This window comes from Euprymna scolopes, chromosome 3, assembly GCF_053919585.1.
Source record: "Euprymna scolopes isolate OS-2025 chromosome 3, ASM5391958v1, whole genome shotgun sequence".
Taxonomy (NCBI): Eukaryota; Metazoa; Mollusca; class Cephalopoda; order Sepiida; family Sepiolidae; genus Euprymna; species Euprymna scolopes.
This window is the reverse complement of record NC_136484.1, coordinates 142,774,167-142,801,310: the sequence shown is the minus strand read 5'-3', so window position 1 is coordinate 142,801,310 and position 27,144 is coordinate 142,774,167. Positions and strand designations below refer to the sequence as shown.

General features: G+C 32.7%; 1 protein-coding gene across 2 annotated transcripts in view; it reads left to right on the top strand.

Annotated features, from left to right (window-relative positions):
* LOC145259656 (acetyl-coenzyme A synthetase, cytoplasmic-like) overlaps positions 1-26,733 on the top strand; it is a 121,058-nt gene extending 94,325 nt beyond the window's left edge. For both annotated transcript variants that reach the window (XM_080117319.1, XM_080117314.1), the window contains exons 12-17: positions 1,209-1,265; positions 6,452-6,535; positions 7,092-7,200; positions 10,919-11,118; positions 17,615-17,660; positions 24,836-26,733. In XM_080117319.1, coding sequence (XP_079973445.1) covers positions 1,209-1,265; positions 6,452-6,535; positions 7,092-7,200; positions 10,919-11,118; positions 17,615-17,660; positions 24,836-25,041 — 702 coding nt within the window. In that variant the 3' untranslated portion in view covers positions 25,042-26,733. The remainder of the gene's footprint in view (positions 1-1,208; positions 1,266-6,451; positions 6,536-7,091; positions 7,201-10,918; positions 11,119-17,614; positions 17,661-24,835) is intronic.
* Positions 26,734-27,144: the final 411 nt, after the last annotated feature.

Genomic DNA, 27,144 nt, shown 5'->3' with positions numbered 1-27,144 from the left:
GCTATGGTATAGCTGGAAATGTCTGACGATACTCCATCTATGGTAACACATCAAAGACTGTAAATGACCAAGTTCTCTCTGATTCTCTCTCCTCTGATCTTGAGCATGTGGTACAATGGGGAAAGAGGTGGCTGGTTACTTTTAATGCATCTAAAACCAAGCTTCTATCTTTACATCATCAATTCTCTGATGCCCATCTGGCATCAATTGAAATGAATGGCTCTCGTCTTGAGGAGGCTTCATGTTTTGACAAGCTTCTGGGCTTCACCTTTACTCCTGATTTGAAATGGAGCACGGACATCAAATCTATTGCCAAGATTGCTGGAAAAATGGTGAGATCCTTCTACCGCTCCAGAAGATATCTCACCCCTGATACAATTCTTTACCTATAGAAAAGCTAGGTACGGCCAACAATGGAGTACTGTTGCCACATTTGGGCAGGAGCTGCTAGAAGCAGCTTATCCTGCCTTGACAGAGTTCAAAATAGACTTCGTAGCTTATTGGGGGATGCTGTTTTTCTCTTCCCTGCAACCTCTTTTCCACAGAAAAGATGTTGCGAACCTGTCTCTCCTTTATCGTTATTTTCATGGCAAGTGCTCGTCTAAGCTTCAATCTATGGTCCCCCCTCACCGGCTCTCACAAGGAACACTCATCTAGCCAAAACCACTATCAATAATTTCTCACACTCTTTATCTTAGGCTAAACCTAAATGTAGATTCCATGAACAAAGCTTCTTTCTTAGAACTGCACGCCTGTGGAACTCTCTTCTGTTTGCCTGCTTTCCAGCTGCTACAATCTGATTGTCTTCAAGTCCAACATAAACAAATTCTTAATGAACAGTCTCCCTAAGTAATCCAGTTTACACAGTTTCCACTACTTATGTTTACTATGCTATAATCAGATTGACTAATATATACCCATTAGCCCTTATCCTCGAGTGGCCTCTGGGCCTTGATAAGTGATGATTCCTGTGTAAAAATAAAAAATACTAATCAAAATAGGAAAATGTCCAACATGAATATTATTTCAGGAATGTAACAACAAACATTAATTTATTAAAATTGATATTTGAATTCTTCATGAATCAACACATACATTAGTTTAAAAAAGAAAAACAAATATTAACGAGTTGCACATCTTATTTATTTTTATTTATTGTTTTTAAAGCAATATGAGTCATCATGATCTTTCCTTTGTTTCTCCCCTAGGGTGGCCATGTCCTCACGCCATTGCCTGGAGCCACTCTCACAAAACCTGGATCTGCTGTAAGTAAAGTTTGGAGTTTTTAACTATTATGTTCGAAACAAATTCTATTTGTGACATGCCTCCATACATCTAACATAAAACATGTTTCCTGTGAAATTGATTTTATTTCTGGTTATAAATTATTAATTTCTTCATTTCATTCTCCCCTTTGTGTCTCAAAATCTCATTTCGTATCATCTGTAAAACAATAAACCACAGGATTACTTCCCTGAGGGCTACAATATAGTCATCTGCAAATTTAAAGTCAAACAGTTGGCATAAACATTTCTTATGAATCATTAGTTTATTTATTACATTCATCATTTTCAAGCCATTCAATATTTATCATAATTCAACTGTTAATCCATATCAGCGGTCACAAAACATTTTTTTACTGCAGGATAACTGAAAGATTGATAAACGTGGGCCGCATAATCATTCTATTCAATACTTGCTGGGAGAAATGAAATGCCTAATTTAAAGAACAAAACAATCAGAACGTCTCTGCAAGCATGAAAATCTCCTCGTGACGTTGCTGAATTTTTGAGATGAGGATTGGTTATTTGTATTTTGATTCATCGGACTACTGTGCTCATCTTGAGTGTGATTTTCACAACGTTTTGGTCGATATAACCTCCGACAAAGAAGGTCGGAGGTTATATCGACCGAAACGTGAAAATCACACTCAAGATGAGAACAGTAGTCCGATGAATCAAAATAATACGAAATCTCCTAGTATTCTAAACATAGTACCAGATGGGTGACCATTTGGAACTTCCAGGTGCTGTATGTACTTTCCATTTATCTCAGCATTGTTTCCAATCGTTCTGGACTTTTCCCTGCCGCTGGACTTGACCAGTGCCGATTCAGGAGAGGTGTGGTTAGAATTGCACAATTCTTGCCACACAATTATATGCGCAGCTGCCCCTATATGAGGTATGCTTTATCTTTCGAGACTGAACGGAGGCATCGAATTTTAAACGGATTATTCAAATTGAAATTTTGTCAAAGTTTTGTGTTCCATATGTTTTATCAAATTCAAGTATCATCGTCGACCGAATGAACTGACTTCATGGGCTGGATTTGGTGACCCCCTGATCTATATTATCAACATTTTTCTTCTAGTAATTCTTTAGTAAAAAAATATATATTAAACAGATATATTTAATAGTCTATCATCTGAATTTTAATGAAACTATTGTGGTCATAACGGAAAATGTGGGTTACTTGTACAAGAAAATAGCCATATATTATGATTGTGTCCTCGGCATTCCTCAGAATTACAACCTTTTGTCCATGGTTATCAGCAACGGTGAACCTGTCTTGTCTTTGTGTTAATCATCTTTGCAGTTTTTTTAAATCAAGTGGCTTTATGACTTTTCTGAAGTGATTTTTTGTTTGCTTTTTGTTACAAGGAAGTGGCCTTGAAGGCCACTTGAGAATAAAGGTTAATGAATTTATGGTACTCACCGAGACACAGCGTAATGATCATGGTAACAATTGGGTAGAATCTGATTTATTAAGGAGGTGGCTCAACAAGAACTTGTTTACATTACATTTAAAGACAACCATATTGTGGTCAGCTGGAAAACAGGCCAACAAAACTGAGTTCTACAACTGAGCAGTTCTAGGAAAAGAAGTTCCAGCAAAGCAGCTTTATTCATGGAATTTATGTTTAGATTTAGGTACAGATAGAGAGTTAGGGAAATTGATGATAGTGGTTACCTGTTCCTTTGCTGGCATCAATGTTCTTGATGAATGTGGAAAATCAGATATCTGAATGTCACTCAAATTATTTTCGCTCTTGGGAGCAAAGTTCTTGATAAAGAGTTTGGCTTTGTTAGACGCCGATGAAATCACTTCAAATCCATTGATGATTGTCAAAATAAACGACTTGCATGTGTTAGGAACCTTGTTTGTTATTCACCAAAACTCATGGCAACCAAGCTTCTGTTTTTTTTTTTATTTTGTACTTGACGAACTGAGCATATGACTCTCACATTTTCTTCCATATTTTATTAATTTCTTTTTCTTATATTGTGAACAAACTTTCATGAAATTATTTTATATTCAATACAAAAAAATGTTTGGTGCTTATTTATAATTCATTGATTTAAAAAAAAAAAATAAACAATACCGAAAATTTTTTTTTATGATGTATGCATTTGTCACAGAATGTAGATGCTATATTCCAAAAGTCACGTAAATTAATCAAGTTTTCTCTTTTTTTATTTTTCTTTAAATTAAGAAAAGCAAATTTTAGGAGGCTGGGAGTGGCCATATGGTTTTAAATTTTGCCAAAATTCAAGGGCGACAATTCGATTCTGACAGATTTTGTTTGTACCTATTTACTATGCCTCCCCACGGGACAGAGTTAGACACCAGGGTCGTTTTTTAACGTGGAGAAAAGGTACAAAAATAAAAATTGTCTCAATCGTGAAGGATTTCTCCTCCACCGAAAGAGAACAAGAAATAGAAGTGCAGCATCTGCAGAACAGATACTACACTTTGATCTTGTCCCGAAGGCCAAGTTGTTTGTATTCAAAATAATTAAAACTCTTAATTGCTGAAAATCGTAAAAATTGATTTTCTTAATCAAATAAAAAGAAAAAACTACTTGATCATTTTACGTGATTTTTGAAATATGATATCTTCATTTTGTAACACATATGTATATCATTCAAATTTTTTTGTATTTTTTTTTAATCACCAGATGTTTTATTTATTACTAGTAAGGCTACCTGGCATTTTACCTTGGGGCAAAAGTGTAACATATTTCTATTTCTTTATCTCTTTCTGTCAGTTTCACTGTTTTTCCTCTCCACCCAGCACATTCCGGCGTTTTTTTATACAAGGTTATTGATCTGAGGGAGACAACTTTATTTAACTAAAAGATTCGTTCATTTTTTTTCATCTCATAATTTAGGATGCTAAACCAATGATATTTTTATTAAATCAAAACATCAAAAAACGAAAGCTTTGACGGTTATTTTTTAATGTAACAAAGTTGATGACATTAATAATACAAAACGTAGTTTTTACGCGACTATTAAGAGAATCGTTTCTGTTTTCATATCACAATTTACAACGTTAAAACCAATGGTATTTTCATTAGATGAAAACATTTAAAAAACGTTGCAACTTTTTTCTACATTTTTTCAACTCCTTTTTGGTTTAATTAAAAAGGAAAGTATAATTCTTTTCAACAAAACTTTTTAGTAAAACAAGGATGAAAATATTTAAAAAAAAAAAAAAAAAAAAAAAAAGCTGCTGCGGCTTTTTGTTTTTTACTGAACAAATCTTATAATATTTATAACATCTATTTTTTAGCATAAAACTGTGATTCCTTTTTGCCTTCATGGCCCAAGTCCTTGGGTGCTTTGTGCGATCCGGCCTGAAATCTAACTTGGTTGACCAGGTCATTTTAACATAGACTTGTTACTTTGGGGTTTGAAACTTGTTACTTTGGGTTTTTTTGTAATGTTAAAACTAGATGTTGGTATTATTAATATTATAAGCTTTGTTACAGTAAACAAAAAAAAAGAAGTCACCACAGCTTTAAAAAAACAGTTTCATCCTTGTTTTATTAAAGAGTTTGTTTGCTAAAATCACAATTACCTCTACAACTATCGTTCCATTTTCTTTCATTTTCGCAAAAAATCTTATAACATTTATTTGTTAATTTAAAAAAGTAGTAAAAAAAAAAAAACTTCAAAAGTTGTAAAAATTCCATTTCTTTTGTAATGTTTTCATTTAAAAAAAAAAAAAATTTTATTTTATTTTTTTTATTGCAATTTCACCCTAAACAAGGCACATTGCCACTTTGCTGTAGGGGGCTATTATCAGGGACATAAGCTACAGGGGTACTGTGGAGAGTTTGACAGCAAGATGTTGGTTCACATTACACTTGAACTTCTGCATGTCAGTACAGTTGGGGAAGCAGGAACTCAGAAGGGAATTTGAAAGTCCAGCGGTTCTGGGGAAGAAACTACTGGGGTAGAAGGCTCTCTTACATCTAGGAATCTTAACAGTGAAGAGGTGGGATTTTGCTGCTTGTCGGGTTTGTTGGAGGTACTTACATCGAGAGGGCGCAAGTGCTTACAGTTCGTCAGAGCATTCACCATTGAAATACTTGTAGAACAGGCAGAGGGATGCTACATTACATCGATGGGACAAAGGCTGAAGCTTAGATGACAGTTCGTGACCTATTAGGTTGGCGACTCTCTTTTGGACCCTGTCCAGGAGCGAGAGACTAGTAGCAGATGCACCAGCCCAGATATGACAACAATACTCCATACATGGGTGAATAGTGGCCTTATAGAGGTACAGGATACTTTCGGGCATTAGTAGCTTTGTAGTACGGTAGAGAGAACCTACCTTTTTCGCAGCGTTTTTGGCAATGCTCTCAATGTAATTTTTCCAACTCATGTTTCCTGTGAACATTAGGCCGAGGAGTTTAAAAGATGTACTTTCAGGTAAAGAGTCTTTGGCCATTGCTATATTCTTTGGATTTTAAGCTTAGACTAATTTTTTATAGAATTCACCATATTTTACTTTTTAATAAAAATGTAGTTAAAAAAAACAAAACTAGAAATGTTGCCGCAACTTTGTTTTTCAGGTATTTTCATCTAATAATAATACGATTGGTTTTAGCATTGTCAATTTTGATATGAAAACAAAAACGATTCTCTTAATAGTTGCATAAAAACTATGTTTTGTATTATTAATGTTATCAACTTAGTTACATTAAAAAAAATAACGGTCAAAGCTTTCTTTTTTTGATGTTTTGATTTAATAAAAATATTGTTTTAGCGTCCTGAATTTCGAGATGAAAAAAATTAACGAATCTCTTAGTAAAATGGAGTTGTCTCCCTCAGATCAATGACCTTGTATAAAAAAGTGCCCACATTACTCTCTCAGGACATATACACAGAAAACCCAAGGAATGAGTCGACAGAACTCCTTGATAAGAAAATCAGAATTACTTCCCTTTTAGTACAAACCCTTAAAAGTAAGAATGAATAATATTTTTCTAAATTTTAGATATTATTCATCCAGGTAACAGTAATAAGCAATTTTGTAGTTTGGGACTTCTAGCTGAAAACACACACACACACATGCTGCTCTTTATATAATAAGAGATTTTAAAATAAAAGTAAAATTGTAGTAGTTATTTTCATCCAAAATGCATATATTCTGATTTCAGACGTTTCCATTTTTCGGAGTTGTTCCGGCTATTTTGACTGCTGATGGTAAAGAGGTGACTGGACCAGTTGACGAAGGCTATCTTGTAAGAAACTACTTTCATATATTTTCTACCAGCTTTTCATTTCATCAATTTTCTGAAGTGCCCTTACTGGGGAATACCATTGACTATTTTTTTTACGCTTCCAGAGGTCTTCTTTGGATGAACTGGTTTTCCTTGCATTAAAATGACATTGTGTCACATCTCGCTGTTGTGGGAAGCACATAAAGGAATTTAAAAAAAAAATTTTTTTTTCCTTATACCGATCAGAGAATGTTTGAACTTTCTGATTCTAGAGTTTGGTTTTCAAAAAAGCTGACTCTTTTTGTCTGAATTATATTTGATTCAGTCGTAAGAGGCCATCCTCCATGATATTAACTGCTTCTTCAAGGGATGGAGCATTATTTCTGATCACCTTTTTCCTGATCTAAACTATTTAATTTTATAATTATTCAACTGATTGCATTTTTTTTTTTTTTTTTTTTTTTTTTTTTTTAGATAAAAATATTGTTTCATGTTATTTTTAAATATTGGCCATATAAAGCAAAATTCTGCTTATAAAAAATTAAATATTTTTTTATTTCAAATTTTAACTTTACAGGTTTTCAAACAACCTTGGCCAGGCATAATGAGAACTGTCTATCATGACCATGAAAGATTTGAAACAACATACTTTAAGAAGTTTCCAGGATATTACTGCACTGGGGATGGTATGTCCTACATTAATTTAATGTTACTCAAGTGTTTATTTAATTTTATAGTAGACAGTAAATAAAATCCAATGTTTAATGAGTGTCAGAAGGAGGATTTTGACTGTGAAAGAATTAGCTGCTCCTAACTCCTCTAAATGTGACTAATCAAAAAACGGTTTATTGATCCAGATTAAATATTAAAATTGATTGGAAATACTGTTATTTTTAAAAAATACAAACCAATATTTGTCATAAATGACTGGAAAAACAGAAATTATGTATCTTGTATAAAACTGTTATTAACAACAAACAGAGAATAGACTGGCTGTACTTTAGATATAAGATAATTTCTTTCATTCAAAAATTCATAATAAAAAAATAGCAACAGTGAAATTTAAACATACAATTCTTCTAAGGCATTTCATTAGTTTACCATATTTTTATATAAAAGGCGATGAATCCACATCTCAGGATGATAAAATAATTTCTATAGACATAAAAACGATGCAGGATTGTTCTGTCTTCTTTTGTACATTATAATCAAGATATAATGATACTAAACCTTATATCTAGAATCCTTATTCTAAATTTAATCGAAATACATTTCATGATTGCGATTCTAGAAAATGTCTGAATTTAAAGTTTAAGCTTAAGGAATCTTACAAAGAAATTAAAATTTGGAGAATTTTTAATTGGTTTCTAATGACTATGTATCAAATTTAATGCAAATCTGAAATATTTGAATTTTTAAATGGGGAAACTGTGCCCATATTATGACCCATAAACATGCTTTAAGATATTCCAAAGAATTGAATTTGGGAAATATTTATTGATGTCTAATACTTATTGATAACATTTCACAACAATTGAAAGGATCTGAATTTTCAAGAAGGGCTTCCACTCAGCAGCGAACGGAAATCTTGGAGGGGCATTTCATTGTTAGCAGTTATCAAAGTTTTCCTTTCAGATTGGTAATCTGCCTCGCTCCATGTCCATAGACAGACTCTGAACATTAGTTCCTTTATCAATCTCAATAACCGTGACATTATATGTCATGTCCTTTTTGTTTTACATCTAATTTTTCCTGTTATCTTTTCATTGGAATTGGTTTATACCCTAAACTTTGTGCACTTAGATCTGTACTTAGTTCGACCCTTGTAAAGCTTGGCTAATATAATCACTATTCAATATTGGGCCATCCATTATGTAACAAAATTAACAAGTTAATAACTTGATCAATTACTTATATTAACTCTTCTCTCAGAATAGTAAATACCAAGATAACATTCTACTTGTGTACAACATAATCGTGTTGTCACACTGATTATATCACAAAAGTTAAGCAGCATGAAGCTGTGCCTGTACCAGATGGGTGACCATTTGAGAATGTTAGACACCATATGTCATCTTACCATGACTGAGATATACATGCAGTTGTGAGGCCCCATTTGGGGGCTGTAAGTAACGTGAAGTTGCCTCTTACTTACCATTGCTCTCACATCCACTTTGACTCGGTGGTAATACCTGTTAGGGCATCAGGTGCTACCAGATAAGGCCATCAGAAGATACTGGCTTCCTGCCCCAAAAGACACCAGACATTATAGGCGATTTTGGATTGCCTGTGAATTTATATTCCCTTGACATTTCCTCATTTGGAGGAAGTTAGTTCAACCCACCTAGGGGTGAATGCCACACAACAACAACAATGCAGCTGGAAACCACTTGTGAATTTGATATTCTGTTTAAACTTCCTCCTTCAGAAGAAGCTGACAAAACTCAACTAGAGCTAATAACAGACCATGTATTAATGGTTCATTCGTTAACATCCTATACTGTCAGATTAATAAATATATAATTAACATTGAAATTTGTTTCAGCCTATATTATGTATTTTCGTTTATATATTTTTTTAAACATTTTCTTTACACCCTTAATACCTTTAAATAAACTGGTTATTTAGTCCATGGGGCTGGAGATAAACAAAGAAAATCAGACTTTTCGGTTTTACTATTTATGTATGGTAAATTAAAGCACAACAACTGCTCCTGCGGATTATCCTGCTGTTTTTATATTTATTTATTTATTTTTAATTTATTTTTTATTTATATTTTTTTATTTATATTTTTTTATTTATATTTTTTATTGATTTATTTTTTATTTTAATTCTTTTTGCAAAAAATCTTTTTAAAAAGTAAACAAGTTTTTTGGATGACTTCTTTTTTTCTTGTTTTTTTGGCTTGGGAGAATATTTAAAAATAAAATATAAGTCAAACATTAAAAAAAATGCTCCCTTAAGTTGAAAGGAAAATATTTGGTTACTTTTTTAAAATTGTGAAATCATAAATGTTTTTGTTTTTTATACTTAGTATTTTTTGCTTTTTTTTAAATAGTAAATGTTTACCAAAAAAAAAAAAAAATGACAAGGAAAAGTAAATATATCAACAAATTATTTAATTTCTCGCCTGTCAATCTGAAGTGGAGACTTTGTTTATTTTTAGCAAAAGAAAACAATATACTAGTCTGTCTAAATTAAAATTAGTTGCTTTTTTCTTTTTTTTTTTTCTTTTTTCATAAGAATCCCAGTTTCTTTGAGTGATGTGCCTAAATAACAGACGAATAAGGAATCAGCAGGAGCAGCTGTTGTATATTTTCTGTGCCTTAATTAGTCGTATATCTCTACGATTATATAAAAGGAACTTTATCTGTGTGGAAGTTCATTTCTTATGAACTCCGCAATGGCTGGGCTGATTTTTATGAAATTTCACGCAAATGTACTTGATGTATCTGGCATTGTTCTTACATAGGTTTTGTATTGGAATGTCTTGTATTAATATCAAATTGATAATCAAAAAAAGCAATGAAAGAAGGAATGGTCAATTTTGACCAAAGTTAACACCTTATACAGCCTAATATCACAAGTTCATTTGAGAAATTTTATTGCCACAAAAGCAGAACGGTCCAACATATAAAATCAATAGAAGGTTCTTTGATATGACAGGGGCACATTCAAAATAAATGTTTCTGTTTACAGCACAATTGAAGCATGAGACTTGACTTTTGCATTTTAAACTTTAATTCAAGCCATTATATGCAGTAGAACCCCAGGATACGGCATTAAAAATTAGTAACAAAATACAGTATAGTATAAAATACACATGTATGTAATCAAATAACATTATAAATGACACTATAAGACAGAGAAAATACTGTAAGCAGGGGCTGAAAAACATTGAATTCCACATCGTAACCTGAAAAAAAAACGTATCCTAGGGCCACCGTATCCCGGGGTTCTAGTGTATATAAAAATAATTTTATAAAACCAACAGTAGATTCTCTACAGTGCTATGTAGATTACAGTGTATTGTGGACAAAGTTACTGTGGAAGCGCATGTGAAGCTTTCTCCTCCCGGTACACCATGATGGGTTCCCAACTAGAATAGACAATCAATTTGATTGTAAAATGAGCAATTTTACTAATTTCGATGACAATAAAAATATGGGAAGTGTGAAACATTCATTGATCATCACTCAATCCTGGGTAATGTGAGGTCTCCCTGCTAGTAATTGGTAAAACCTCAGACTTTGTGTTTTTGTTTGAAAATGAATGCCGTGGATTTTGTGCGTAATTATCAAGGCTACATTTACACAAGAAGTGTACACACACACACACACACACACACATAAAATTGTGTCATAATTTTACTAATATGCAGATAAAATATTCTTTGTATTAAAGGCGCTCGTCGTGATGAAGATGGTTATATTTGGATTACTGGTCGAATTGATGACATGGTGAATGTATCCGGTCATTTGATTAGTACAGCGGAGATCGAATCTGCCCTCGTCGAGCATCCGTCAGTTGCAGAAGCTGCGGTTGTTTCTCATCCCCATTCTGTGAAAGGAGAAAGCACTTACTGTTTTATTGTTTTAAATGATGTGAGTAAACTTCTAATCCTTTTCCATTGCATCTTTCTCTCGTCACACATGCAGGTACAGACGTACGACAGGATAAATATATTAACATTCCTGCAATATAGTAAATTGATGAGAAATCAAAAAAGAACAAAACCTACAACAAATAACTTTTACCAAACATGGGGTAATTTTATTTTCTACCAACCTGTATAGTTTTAAAGTTTGTTAACTGAGTCTAATATTTATTATCAATTTGTTTGTTATCGTTACTTTCACTTAGCCAAATACAAGTAAATAAAAAATAATGGTTGTTTTTCTTTGGAGATGGTCACTAATTTTAAATTTTAAAGATAGTAACAAAAAAAGACTTACTCTACCACTAATTATAAGTTCTGGAGGGGCGTCTTAACTTAAGGTTAATGGTAAAGTATGTCTTATGGTTTTGAAGGAATGAAATATCAACAACACATATCGGCCAGCCATGTTGGAATTTTACTCTAACCAAAAGTAGATATTGATAAAATCTTATATTGAAATTAAAAAACACACAAAAAAAAATGAACAATTTCAGAACTTTGAAACTATGCAGGTCAGTGAAAAATTAAATCTTCTTGCGAAGGCTGTCTCACTAGCTTTTTGCTTTCCAATGTAAGTTTTTCGGTTATAGTCGGCTAATGCACTTTCTAACTTCCAGTATAGCGCTACCAGAAGCAGTGACAAGGCAGGCAAATCAGTTTCTTCACTTTTATCGTTCATCAGTATTTCTATTGTGAAGCGATTTATTGAAATAAAATATAAGAAAACATTATTGAAAAGTATGCAATAAAAATTAACAAACTGATACAGATAAAAATAACACAATTAGTCTTTATTTGCACTTTTGATAACAAAATTAAAAAATAAAAACTTATTTTATTTGAAACTAGCAAGGGTGCCTGGCGTTGCCCTGGTGTTTTGCAGGTGTAAAAGAAAAAAATTGGTATGGAGGTAGGCTTGAACCTGAAGCCTTGAGCCGAATAGCCTGATAACTTACCTCGATGCTGCGATGGCAGAGAATTGAGAACAGTTGAAATTAAAGGTGGTTAAATGAACGTGTAGTTTTCTGGGTCAAACATCACGCCATAGAGAAAATGAAATCGCAGCACAGCTCAAATTTTGTAATATAAGTCACTGAAGTAAAAGATATTTACGACCTCTTTTCGTAAATTGGACATATTATAATCTAGGAAGCATATAAAAAGTTCTAAGAAACAGTGACTCCCCCTCTCCCCCCCCCAAAAAAAAAGCCTTTGGCAGACATACAAAAAAATGCACACACACTAACATACATTTCGCTTTTATATTATAGACTTTATAAGAGATATTTTTATGAAATTATAAAAATAAGTTTTTTCTTTTTAATTTTAAATTTCAATGATTACTGTATAAAAAAAGAACGATCGGAAAAACCTAAGAAAAAAAGCAAAGGAATTGATTTGTCTTGTAACCGCTTCCAGTTGCACTATGCCAGAAGTTAGGAACTCCCTTAGCTGACTATAACCACTTTTTCTGATGCTTTATTTTTTTATTTCAACAGAATAATAAGGTACTGAACTGTCATGAGTTGAAAAAAAACTAAAGTCATTTCTGATAACATAAGTTTTTTTTAATTTTGTATTTTCAATTCTGTTCCTTTGATTATTGGGATGTAGACATAAAAAATTATATCAGACTTTTAAACATCAAAGACATTAGTGGAAGTTGAAAAAAAAATAACAACAAGGAAAGAAACATGTCAAACTGAAAAGTGAAGAAAAATGTATAAATTGGTGCAGAAACTAAAGAAAACAAAATGAAAAAGAAAATGCTTCATTATTGAAATAGATTTGCATTGTCCTTTTCCTTATTCATTGAGCAGACTTTTGTATGATAGGACAAATATATATTTATAAATAAATACATATTGTTCTTATACAGTCGAGAATGGTTTGTTTTGTTTGTCTATTGTAAACATATACGGTTAGATGATATTTCTTGTCATTTACATGTTTTTCTTGTGTCAGTTGTTGGCATTTTTATATTTCCCAAAAAGCTTACTATGTGATGCTGTAGGATACTTTCAACACCAGCATCATTGGGAGGAGATTAGCTAGAAAATGAATGAGAGTAAGAAGACATTAAAGAAAAACATTCAACTATATAGACAAAATTATGCCAGGAACAATTAACTGTTAACAGCCGGAGGGTTAAGATACAGAAAGCTGATGTATCTAGTTTCAACCAGTAACCTGAAAGAAAACTGGATGGGTCTTCATTGTCAAGACAATTCAAAATCATTTCTAAACTCTAGTAAGAGATAATCTCTTCTGCTCTCCACAACTCTTTTTCACAGAAGATACATTGCTAGTCTCTTTCTACTCTATTATTTCCATGGAAGCTGCTCGACTGAGCTCCACTCTCTGCAGCAAGAAATTGTCTTCATATGAAAAAAGAATTTCCTTTCTGTCTTCATGTCCCTAATATTAGGTGGAATGTCTATGAACAGAACTTCTTTGCAAGACCTTTCATGTGTGAGACACATTACCTGTAGATTACATGATCAGTTTCAGATCCAATGTCTAGATTCCTGTCATAAACCATCACCACAAGTATAAAGGCATGTTCCATTTCATCAATCACTCCAAATTCTCTCATAAGGTTCTTCATCTCAACTAACAATCATTCCATCTCATTAACCTTTATCATAGAGCGGCATTTGGCCTTAATGAGTGGTGATCCAATATTAATTTAAATAAATAGAAAATAAAAATGTATAAAAATTAAAATAAGTTAAATAATATATTAGTTTCCTTGTCACATCATCTAAAATATAAAAGCGAAAATGTGTGTATGTATGTACGTTCGCTTTTTGTGTATGCCTCTAAAAGGTTTTTTTCGCTGGATTTTTCGGTCGGCTTATTCTTTCTTAAAACTTTTTATATCACGTCTAAATGATAATACCTATGAGTTATGAACGGGGGGGGGTCGCCTGTCTATTTAATTTGCCCGACTTTCACACGCTATTTTTTCCAGATTTTTAGAGCGTCCTGTGTATCTTTCGCTTTTCAGTATAAAACAAGCGAAAACTGGCTTGCAGCGGTGTCATGTTTCAAGGCCAAACATCACGCAGCTTAAGGTTCTCACACCTGTCAATTTCATTTTATGAACGTAAAATTTAGAGGCTTTTCATTCCTCTTCTCTCGTGGCCAAGATGGCTAGGTCCCAGGGTTTTTTTCCATTTCGTTTCCATCTCCACGTCAAAGGTTCAGGGTTCAAGCCTACTTTCCTACTAAAATTTTTTCTTTTTTTTTTTTTTCTTTTACACCTCCAAACACCCGGCCAACGTTTTTTTTTTTTTTTAAAACAGGGTTGTTTTGATCACCACTGCCCCCACAATACACACCTACAAACGCCGGGCCACGCCGGGTACCCCTTGCTAGTCTATAATATAAATCTCACCTGTCTGATTAATTTTTTTTTTTTATTCAATTTTCACCCCAAACGAGGCACAGAGCCACTTTGAAGCAGGGGGCTACTATCAGGGACATAATTTGCAGGGACATTATGAAGGGGGATGAGTAGAAAGATATTTGTTCACATTATACTTGAACTTCTGCATATCAGTACAGTTGGGAAAGCAGAATCCCGGAATGAAGTTCCAAAGTCTAACAGTTCTGGGGAAGAAACTATTGGAGTAAAAGGCTTTCTTCTACTGTAAAGGGGTGAGACTTAGTGGCTTGTCGGGGGTAGTTACGTCGAGGAGGTACAAGTGTTTTCATTTCGTCAGAGCATTCACCATTAAAGTATTTGTAGAACAGACAGAGGAATGCAACATCTGGTCGATGGGACAGAGGCTGAAGCCTACATGATAGTTTAGGACCTATCAGGTTGGCGACTCTCTTTTGAACCCTGTCCAGGAGTGAGAGACAAGCAGCAGATGCACCAGCCCAGATGTGACAACAGTACTCCATATATGGGCGAATGGTGGCCTTATAGAGGTACAGGATACTTTGAGGGGTAAGTAGTTTTCTAGCACGGTAGGGAGGCAACCTTCTTTGCAGCAGCCTTGGCAATGCTCTCAATGGTCATATTCCCTGTAAACGTTAGACTGAGGAGTTTAAAAGAAGTACTCTCAGGCAATGTGTTCTTGGCCATTGCTATTGGTGGTAGAGAAGGTTTCTTGTAGTTATTGAAGGAAACAAGCTTAGTCTTAGCAGCATTGAATGTGACCATCCATTTTTGTCCCCATTCCACTACTGATTGGAGGTCATCCTCTAGTATTTCTGCCATTTCCTTGGATATGTGTTCATTTGTTTTCCCTTCATATCTGTTATAGAGAGTGGTGTCATTGGCAAATATACCCATCTCCGAAACAATTTTATCAGGGAGGTCATTTATATGTTTGTATGTTTGTATGTCTGTCTAAAACTTTCGACAGAGGCGACGCATTTTCACAAGATCGGTATCGTTTTGAAGGTCAACCCTTCAGAGGACAAATATTGAAAAATTGGTTTAAAACATTAATTCCTTCACCCTCAACTGGGCACTTTTCTACAAGGAGAGGTAGCTTTCTTCGCCGATATTTTCGAAAGTCATCCCTTCTTTTCGATTGACTAGCCTTAATTTAAACCTTCACCACTTTTGGTTTGGTGATGGATGCAACGGCAAAGATGTCGCGTTTTTTTTTTGGGGGGGGGGGTCACATTCTTTTCCTCCTTCGTGGTACGGGTTTGAACCTGCTTGTCTACTACTTTTTTTTTTTTTTTTTTTTTTTTTTTTGCTCAACACACACCGCCAAACACCTGGGCACACAGACTAGTATTTATATATATTAAAACAAAAAACTGAACTTTAAAATTTGATTAAAAACTCTGCATATGTAATATTCTGTTAGTTATCTCCCTTTATAAGAACTCTTCACTGATGTCATTTCAAAAACAAAACGAGGCTGCATCCTCTTTATCATAAAGGTTATCGTCCAGTTCAAACTTGTAAAGACACAGCTAATAAAAACATGTAGTGGGATGACAGTGGCTAGGTAGTTAACAACATTGGGTGTGCCAAGTTCAATTCCAGTTCGTTCCACAGAAACAATTAAACTTGCTTTACTGTGTGTCTAACCTCCTGAGGAGGAGGTAAATAAAGTAAAAGCAAAAGTAAACACCAGGTGCATTCTTTTAATTCCTAACTTCATCCATACCTCAGTACATTTCACCAATGATTACCTGGTCTTTCACCAAAAGTATATTTTCGTTTTGTTTTATTGCTAACTAGCTGTACCCTGGCACGCGTTGCTGTGGCTAAAGTTGGTGTAATGAAAGAATCCCCATTCCCGCTGTTTTAACACCCAGAAATTTACCCAGCAAATATGTTGTTATATACGAACATGAGATGGACGTTTCCAACCCAAAAACAGAAGGAAAAAAAGGAAGAAAAATGAAAAAAACTTGAAAAAAATAAAATAAATAAATTAAAAAAAGCAATAAACGATGAAAATCGGGAGAAAGGCATCGAACAAAGAATGTAACGGAAATGATGTATATGTTTTTATAAAAAAGAAAAAGAGAAAAAAAAGTAAGAGATTGGAAAGACAGCGAACAAAGTGCAAATAAATGGAAGAAGGAATGAATCCATGTAATTTTTTTTTTTTTTTGTTTTTTTTAGTGTTAAAAAAATCCTGCTGTATTACAAAGAAAGAAACGATGTTAAACTTGCCAAAGGAAGAAGAAAAACGGAAAAAGAGAAAAAAATAAATAAACAAAATGTAAAGTTCATAGAAACAGAAACAGATGAAAGTTTATAAAAATAAAAATACATAAATAAAGAAATAAATGAAAAGAAACGATGGTGAACTTGCCGAAAAAAAGGGGAAAACACAAAAAGAGAGAAGAAATAAATTTTTAGAAAGAGAAAGATTGGGAAAACGAAAAACAGAAGATACATAGAACCCCCCCCCCCCAAAAAAAAAGCAAAGAAAACGATGTAATTGCCGAAGAATGCGAAATAAAACGGAATTGAAGTATCATAAGTTTTAATGCACTTTAAGAAAATGTAAAGTGTTTTGGTCTGTGTTTATTTTTATTTTTAACCAACGTAAAAGTTAGCATAGTGCGTTTCACCTTAATTGCAGTCCAGTTTTTATGAAAACCTAAACCGGCATTCGTCCTTATTTGTCTCCTGTGAATAGTCACGGACGGTGTAAATTAGTGGTGGTGGAAGTATGAATTTTTTAGAGAGAGATGACTTTACTACTTCCATTGATCGTAACCGGTTTTGGCAGTGAACTCTCACCAGATATAATATAGGAAGCTCCGATCTGCGAGTTTGTGGATAGCTAATATGCCTATAACACACCTCAGATATCGTGATGCAGTTTGTGCATCTGCATAAAATGTCTAGATTCTTAATCCTATTAAGGTCAAAGTCACCGGGAAAAAATGAGTTCATTTTATTTATATAGAGATTAGTTGATCTCATTGATTTTATTATTTCTTTCCAGGGTCATGTGATGAGTGAAAGTCTTAAAAATGAGTTGAAAGTAAAAGGTAAGTTAAAAATTCAACATATAAAGTTATTTCATGAGATTTTAAAAGTTGGACCCAAATAGCATTTAAATTGACACGTCAGACTTTGAATTTAACTAACAAAGTTTAATTTGCTGTTGATATTACTATAATAATGTACTTTACTACAGCTTATTTTAAAAATTAATGTAGTCCCACCTGGAAAACTGATAATATGGAAACACTTTCCAATTATGACTGAAAATGACAAAATTATCAAAAGGCATAACTTATATTTTTAATTAAAAAAAATAGGATTATCTCCCATACACCTAAAATTTTCTGGACCAAGTATGGAATATATACCCTAACTGACTTCACTGCGAATAAAAAAAAAAGACACCTTTCCCTCAACATAGGTGTGACCATTACCATTGCAGTTTGCACCTATTGGCTGTGTAAACAAATATTGCGACCAGAAACCTTTTCTTTTTTTTTTTAATAATAAAAATGAGTTATATTATTATATCGTGACAATAAAACTTTCTAAACCAAACTTTGTATTGATATATATTGTTTTTTAATAAAAATAAAAACGTGTTATATTATTTATATTGCAACAATAAAACTTATTAAAATTGCCTTTTTTCATTATATTATTTATTTGTGTCCAATATTGATATTTTGTCGAGTGCGTTTATATATTTATATAACTTTTTTACTAAACATTTTGTGGGTATGAGGATTTTTCCTACATTAAACACTAATGTAAGAATTTAGAATGGAATCGCTGTGAACTGTTTATTAAATCAATCTTCGGGTGTATGATATGTGTTTAAATATGTTTTGCTCATTGCATTAGCTTACCTTGTATTTAACTTTGCCCTTGTGGGGAGGCAAGCACATAGCAAAGTTTTTTGGGGATTTTTTTTAATAAAAAAATAAACGTTATAAATGTGCAAACAAATAAGTAAAAAAATGTGCAAAAAAAAAAATATAAACCAAAAATTGACAGGAGTTTGGTATTTGATAAAGACTGTTTCTCATAGACACTGTCACTTCTATATACTTGCATGTCGCCTAGCATTGCCTAATCGTAAAATATGCTTAAATATACTTTAATTTATGCAGATTTTGTATTTATTCTTAGAAAGCACATTCTTTATTGATTATTATATTGTACCCAATATATAATAGTGATTTTAAGTTTTAAAAAGAAATATGACTTGGGTGCCATCAGCTAGAATTGAAACCAAAAGATTTAACTATCAGATAAGTCCTGTATTTAAGCATTAATGTATTAGTTATAACATTGAATTGGACGAGTTTTTTACAGTAAAATCGAGTAGACATCTTATCTAGATTTAAATGTTTATATATATATATATATATATATATATATATAAAGTTGGATTTGCATACATACACTTGTACATATAAGTGAGATAATGTCCATTCAATATATTGTCGGCCCAGCTTTAATATAAAAAAATTGCAAAATTTCCACCATCAACTGCAACATGTTTCGTTTAATCACCATTTTAACTGGACGGAGACTATTTCTCTCAGGAACTTTTATTTATTTATTTAAAAAAATTTTGATATTGCTTTGCACTCAACAAAGACTTTAAAAAACTTTGCAGAATCTTCACTCCTCTGCCTTCAAGAACTTTCTCCTACTGTATATTTTCTCTGTTGTTGTATTTTCATTTTATTTCTTTTACTTTTTTTCTTTTAGTCGCTTGACTCTTTATATTTTTATATTTTTTGATATCCATTTTATTCCATAATTTTTTTTCATTCTCATATATTTAATAACTTTGTATTTCTTATACCTTTATTATCTATTATAACTCTGTAATTCTTATATTTTTATATCAGTTTATCCAATACTCCTTTGTATTTTTATCCTCTTATTCTACCATCTGATCATCCTCTATCTTATTCACTCAAAAAATCTTATGATTTATCCTCACACATTTATTATCTTACTATTATTCCTAATAATTTATATTGCTTTTAAGTATTGTTACAATTTCAGATACCCCCTTCTAAAATACACTGACATAGCATAAACCTCCTATTTCATGTAAATTCCTTCCATAGCTATAACTCATTAGTGCATATGATTAAACAAACATCTTTTCTCAATTTAACTTACCTAATATTCTCCCCAAGACTTTACTCACACATATTATCCATGTATATTAAACCCACTGACAGATATGCTATATACCTACCTGCATCATATAATAAGAACTATACTCCTCCTATATCACAGAGATCAATTTAGTTCCCCCAAACAGTCTCAATATTTCATTTCACTCCTAATGTAACTATCGCTAGACGTTGCATTCCTATTATGTTTCCTAGCATCTCTCTCTTCTTCTGATGAGAAGCATTAGGCTTAAAAATACCATGGTATAAAGAGTTCTCACTTACTCTACACCCCTAATTAATGTATAACCTTATTGAATAAATGAATAGATATTAGTATATAGTTTTATATGGTCATTTACTTTCTTTATTGCTTTATATAATGTAAGCAAGGACGCCTGGACAGTCCAGAGTTTTATAATTATTAAGATGCTATTTTTATATCCATTTAAACGTTTTTTTCTTAGTCAAACAAATACAAAAAACAAACATCAGCTGCTTTTGTTACAAAAATTAAGGCTAACAGTAAAATACAGCAGTATTAATGAACACAATAAATACAGCAGTATTAATGAACACAATAAATACATCAGTATTAATGAACACAATAAATACAGCAGTATTAATGAACACAATAAATACAGCAGTATTAATGAACACAATAAATACAGCAGTATTAATGAACACAATAAATACAGCAGTATTAATGAACACAATAAATACAGCAGTATTAATGAACACAATAAATACAGCAGTATTAATGAACACAATAAATACAGCAGTATTAATGAACACAATAAATACAGCAGTATTAATGAACACAATAAATACAGCAGTATTAGTGAACACATATACAATAAAATACAGCAGTATTAGTGAACACATATACAATAAAAAATCTCATCTGTCTGTTTGTATGCATTATGTATGTTTTTATGTGTGCCTAAAACTTTTGATGGAGGTGACGGATTTTCACAAGATCAGTATCGTTTTGAAGTTCGACCCATCGTACGACAAATATAAAAAAATTGGCTAAAAGCATTAATTCCTACACCCTCAACTGTGCAGGTTTTTACAAGGAGGGTCGCTTTTTTCGCCAATATTTTTTCAAGTTATCCCCTCTTTTCGATTGACTAGCCTTAATTTAAACCTTTGCCACTTCCACTTTGGCGATGGGCGCAACGACAAAGACGTCACTTTTTTTCTCATGGTCTTTTCCCCCCTTTGCGGTACGAGTTCAAGCCTGCCTGCCTATTACCACTTTTTTCCTTTTGCTCAACACACACCTCGAAACACCTGAGCAACACCGGGCACCCTACAATGAATACAGCAATATTAATGAACACATTAGACTAGGGTACCTCAGGATAATGTGGGTAACTCTGATGGAATGGACCACTAATTAATATTCCTATTTTTTTTTTTTTTTTTTTTTTTTTTTTTTACATAGACGTCACCACTTATCAAGGCCGATAGGCCACTCAAGGATAAGGGTTAAAGAGTGTAGAGTAGTCAAAAGGACAATATAGTAATCGGTAGTAATGAAAGTTCGGTAAATTTGTTAACCTAAGTGGAACGGCTCATCAGAAACTTGTTCACGTTGGACTTGAAGACAACCATATTATAGAAAGCTGGAAAGCAGGAAAACGGAAGACAATTCCACAGGCGTGCAGTTCTAAGGAAGAAACTTTGATCATGGAATCTATGTTTAGGTTTAGGTACAGATAAAGAGTGGGGAAAATTATTGATAATGTTTTCAGCTAGTCTAGTGTTTCTTGTGAAAGTTTGGCGAGGGGGGACCATAGATTGAAGCTCAGTCGAACACTTTCCATGAAAATAACGATAAAGCAGAGACAAACTCGCAACATCTCTTCTGTGAGACAGAGGTTGCAGCGAAGAGAAAAGGACATCTCCCACCAAGCCCCGAAGTCTATTTTGAACTCTATCAAGGCAGGACAAGTCTTTTCTAGCAGCTCCTGCCCATATGTGGCAACAGTACTCCATCCTTGGACGTATCTGGCTCTTATATAGATGGAGAATTGCATCAGCAGTGAGATATCTACTGGATCGATAGAAGGATCCAACCATTTTTCCAGTGGCCTTGGCAACAGATTTGATGAACGTATTCCATTTAAGATCAGGAGTAAAGGTCAAGCCCAGAAGCCTGTCAAAACTTGAGGCCTCCCCAAGACGAGAGCCATTCATTTCAATTGATGCCAGATGTGGATCAGAACGTTGATGATGTAAAGATAGAAGCTTGGTTTTAGATGCATTAAAAGTAACCAGCCACTCCTTTCCCCATTGTACTACATGCTCAAGATCAGAGGAGAGAGAATTGGAGAGAACTTGGTCGTTTACTGTCTTAGATGTGCTACCATAGATGGTAGTGTCATCAGCAAAAATGTCTACGAATGATGTAAGGATGTGATTTGGAAGATCATTAATGTAGATCAGGAAAAGAGTTGGGCCCAGGATCGACCCCTGAGGGACTCCAGCATTTATATATTTATATTAGTTTTTCCCAATGTTTGATGCTTGACAATGTTTGACAGTGATACTAATCGATGATGGCGTTCTAGACTGCAACAATTTTTATTCTGGTTACAATTCGAAATATTCCTTTTTGAAGAACCTGAATTTAGTTTGTTCCAGTGTTTGATGCTTCCATTATGAGTTCTGTGTGTATGCGTGTGTGTATATAATAGCAGATATACCCGCTGTTGCCAAGTATTAAACGTAATGTTAAATTCCTTTAAAAAAAAAAAAAAAAAAAAAAAAATGGAAATAAACTGAGATATGTGCATGCGAGTATTGTTTTTCTAAACTGTTCACTTTTTGTAAGTAAAAAAAAAAATATATTCAAGTTGAGCTCTAAACCAAAACCTACAGATCGTGAGTTAAGTACAATAACCATTAGGCCAGTTTGCCACAATCTTTAAAAAGTGTTTTCAAATCTACTTATTCTTATGTGAACGATTTGTGCATGTGCAGTCATGAAACAGTTGACAAGCAGATAAAAATCTGATGACCCCCACCCCACCCCGAGTACCAATTTTTCAGTTTTGACCCCTCAGCAGCCTTTATTTTTCTGGATGAAAACTGATTTAAGTTTTCCACATGTCTGAATATCCTATATACCAAATTTCAAGATTGTAGATCAAAAATTCATTGAGTATATAGGTTGAGAAGTGTCCTCACACACAAGCATATATTTTCACCTCTTTTATGGATATAAATATGGCCAGCCAAAATCCATCAACATGTAAAATGGATGTTAAACATTATTGATTTTTATATGTATATATTTATATATATATATGCAGGGTGACCCCAAAAAAACGAACCCCAATTCTAATTAGGCCCCGTTTCTTAGTGTTTTGTCTGAATGAAATGAAACTTTGGTTATAACTAGTTCATTATATTCAAAACATCACATCAAAACACAAGGGTCTTTGGCCTTTTTTTTCTCTGTTCTACAGCATATGTTCTAGATGGCCTCTATTTAGCTTTTATTTTTTTGGGGGTCACCCTGTGTATATATATATATATATATATATATATATATATATATATATACTAAATGGGGAAATTTTACAAAGAAGGGTTTGGAAAATTTTCCAAGATATAATATATGTGTGTGATAATTATGGAATCTATAATCTAGCATAATGGAATAATAAAATCTGAAAATTGTTTCCCATCTTCATCGATGTTTTGTCTTTATGGTTCAAAGACTTTCTCAAAAAGACTGGTTTGAAATTTGTTGTAGAAGGAATTTTCCTTTTCTCACCCATAAAAAAATCATAGCCTTTGAAAAAGATGCTGTGATGCATTTATTTCCAATTTTAACTTCTATGTTTTTCTTCAAATTGATTAACTTGAGAACTTTGAACAATAAAGATGAAATGTTGAACATCTAAACGATTTTTGGTTTCATTTTTTACACACACACAAGTGTGTGTGTGTGTATGTATGTGTGTGTGTGTGTATGTATATATATACATATATAAAGCCTGACGAATCTTAGTGTGGGTGAAACGTGGAATATTCTGTGTAGCTTAATTGCCATATATATTTTATAACTGACTAATATATATATATATATATATATTATTGTCAACTCCTATTTTAATATGACCTTCAACCAGATAAAGGACTACAATGATATCTAGTGCTATCTGTGAATGAAAACATTTGATTGAACACCATATTGTCCTTCATCCAGCCAATTCTAAGGCAAGTAAGTCTCAGCACAAGAACTTAATCGAATACAAAACTCATGCAAGTTTGTGAGTTTCTATCTCTTTGACAGATTGTTTTCGTTGCAAATAATGACCATTCTCAAATGAGAATTTGCTTTAGTTTACCCTTTCGTAGATAACTATGTGGGATAACATCAACTCAGTGTCCAACATCTGCCCTGCATTAATTGATGTTTTATCTAACAAGAGTTTTGATCTTTGCATTTTTTTTGTTTTTAATCTTGCTGGGGGTCCTGTCTCTCATACGCACACACATTGTTAACAAAATGGTTGCATAAAAAATAAAATTTGCAATTATTTCAGATAAATCTCTTGTTTTCATTCTCTTGTTATCTCTCTCTTTCTATCTCCTCATTCTCTCCTCTCTCTTCCCCTTTCCCTATCTCTCCTCTCTGTCTTTCTTTTCTCTCTCCCTCTCTCACTTTGTCTCCCTCCCTCTCTCACTTTGTCTCCCTCCCTCTCTCACTTTGTCTCCCTCCCTCTCTCTTTGTCTCCCTCCCTCTCTCTCTTTACACCTCTCTCTCTCTACATTTCTCTCATTCTCTACAATCTATACAGATTTCAATGCAAACCTATGTGAATCAGTTCATATTACTATCTGCACAATTTGATGAAAGTTTTAAATAACTTGCTGTTATTTTCATTATCAAATGTCAGACTGAAATTCCAAGTTTGTTTATCATTTTATTTTTAGTTTCAATCTCTAATTTTATAAACTTATTTATTTCATAAATGTCAAAATATTTGTGTTTTATTCATCAAATTTGTTTCTGTTTATTTACTTTTTTTGATCTTCAGTGCGAAGCAAAATTGGCCCCTTTGCTCAGCCGGACCATATCCAATATGCCCCTGGTCTCCCGAAAACCAGATCAGGCAAGATCATGCGGAGAATTTTGAGGAAGATTGCCATTGGAGACACCAATCTCGGTGATATAAGCACCCTAGCGGATGAGTCCGTTATAGATTTGTTGCTTGAACATCGGCCAAAAGAACTGAAGAATTAACAAGCATTTCTTCCAACCAAAATGCTTGACCAATAAGAAGGACCATCTTGTGAAGATTAAGCTGCCCTTAGGTGGCATTGTTCCCCAACCCCTACTTTTTTTTATTCCATTAATCCTATTCACAAAGCAATAAGCTAACCAGTTTCGACCAAGCTCACCCATTACCTGTTCGACTATGAAGACCAGTGCACTCTTCAGTTTTCTTGTGAATAAGACTAAAATAAAATACTCTGACTTCTTACACCATTTGACGTTGTAAGACGCATCTCTTTGCTTTTTGGAATAAATTGTAGAATGCCAAATTTTAACTTGACGAACTTTCACAAATATTTAGCATCAATGTTTGGTGAGATTAGTCTAATCAGGTTACAAATCTGAAAGATTTTTCTTTTTTTGTTTGTAAAATAGAATGGAAAACTAGCAATAATTGTGCGCGTATCTTTCTCCGAATTGGGATTTGGGAGCTTGAAACTTGGTCAGCACCAATGGAGGCAGAAATGTTTTTGGCCATATTCTCATGTTTATTTAAAGAATTTAATATTAAACATTTAACGTTATTTTAATGGGGGGGGGGGCTTTTCCAGAATTCCCCCTGTATTATTAAATGATCAAAAATCTATATGATGTAAGTACCTGTGAGAAAACAAAAGCATCATATTCCAAAACTAAAGTAAATTGATCAAGTTTTATTTTTAAATAATAAAATCAAATTTTATGATTAACTAGGAGTGACTGTCTGGCATCACAGTTTTGGAAACAATATCAAGAAACTGAAGGAGATAACTCAACAATTCAAACAAACAAGATTTTTGTTGTAATAGCTTCAAATTCTCATTAATTGCTTAAAAATGATTTTCTTTAAAAAAATTAAACTACTTGATCAATTTACGTGATTTTTGGAATATGATATTTTCGTTTTGTTTCATTATGTTTTGTTTAGAGATTAAAAAAAAAAATGTTTTTTTAATATTGGGGGAAATTCTGGACGAGAACTTTATTATTTTTCTTTTATAAAAATAAATCATCTGATTATATTGGTAGTAATAAAATTTCTGTGATTATAATATATTGCCATTTAGATAATAAAGAGGAAATTTTTGTTTGTAAAAATAATTTAATATTTTTTCTTGACATTCTAAACATTTCTTTTTTCATTTTAATTTTTTAACCTTTTTTTTTTTTTTTAACTAGAATCTTGATCTCTTGTAATTCCAAAAGCAATAACAAAATCTATAAATATGATATTTATTTTTTAATCTATTTCTTTTTATACTATATGAAATTCAATCATTTAGCCGAGTTATAAAAAGGGGTTCCTAATGCTTTATTCTTTCTTATATAAAGAGAAGATATTGGGAAATGTATTTTTGAAATGGGCAAATTTTTTTTCTTATTTTTGTCTTATGTTTTTTTTTTTTTATTGACCCACAGCAGTGATGCCTTGTTTAACTTGCAGAGGTTGTTTGTGGGAAGCATACTGCTGAGATATAAACATCTAATTACAGAAATGTCGATAAGATGACATTAGTCATGAAAATGTTCTGCTTTCAAATTCCTGTTATAATAGTTGGTTGTGAAAGAATACAAATTATAATTTCACGATTTTCTTTTACTAAATGATGACTAGTAATATTCACCATTTCTTTCTTTCTTTTGTAAATTCCGATATTTATTAAAAAAAAAACATAAAAATGCTCAACTCCACCATATCTGTTAAAGAGAGTAGTCTTGAACTTTCTTGTCTGGAGCAATTTTTTTTTATTATTGTGGATTTTCAAATTTTAGGTCAATTTTATCTTTGAAAAAAAAAAAAAAAAAGCATAATGAGAAAGATGTTTTTTGTAGATTAACATATTTGCCTGCAATATCACCACCTCCCAAAATTGGTATGTTTTTAGATGGGAACACCATAGTGGGGAAAAAAGCAGAACCAAAAAACATTTTACAATTTAGACTAGAAGATCAGTTTTGTATATAAATTTAACATAAAATAATTCTTCATTTCTAGATAATTCTAACATTTTAGAGCAGTTCACACAATCTTTTTTTACCACTGATCCTCAATCCTAATGACTGCCACTTAGGGTTAAGTTCAGGATGATA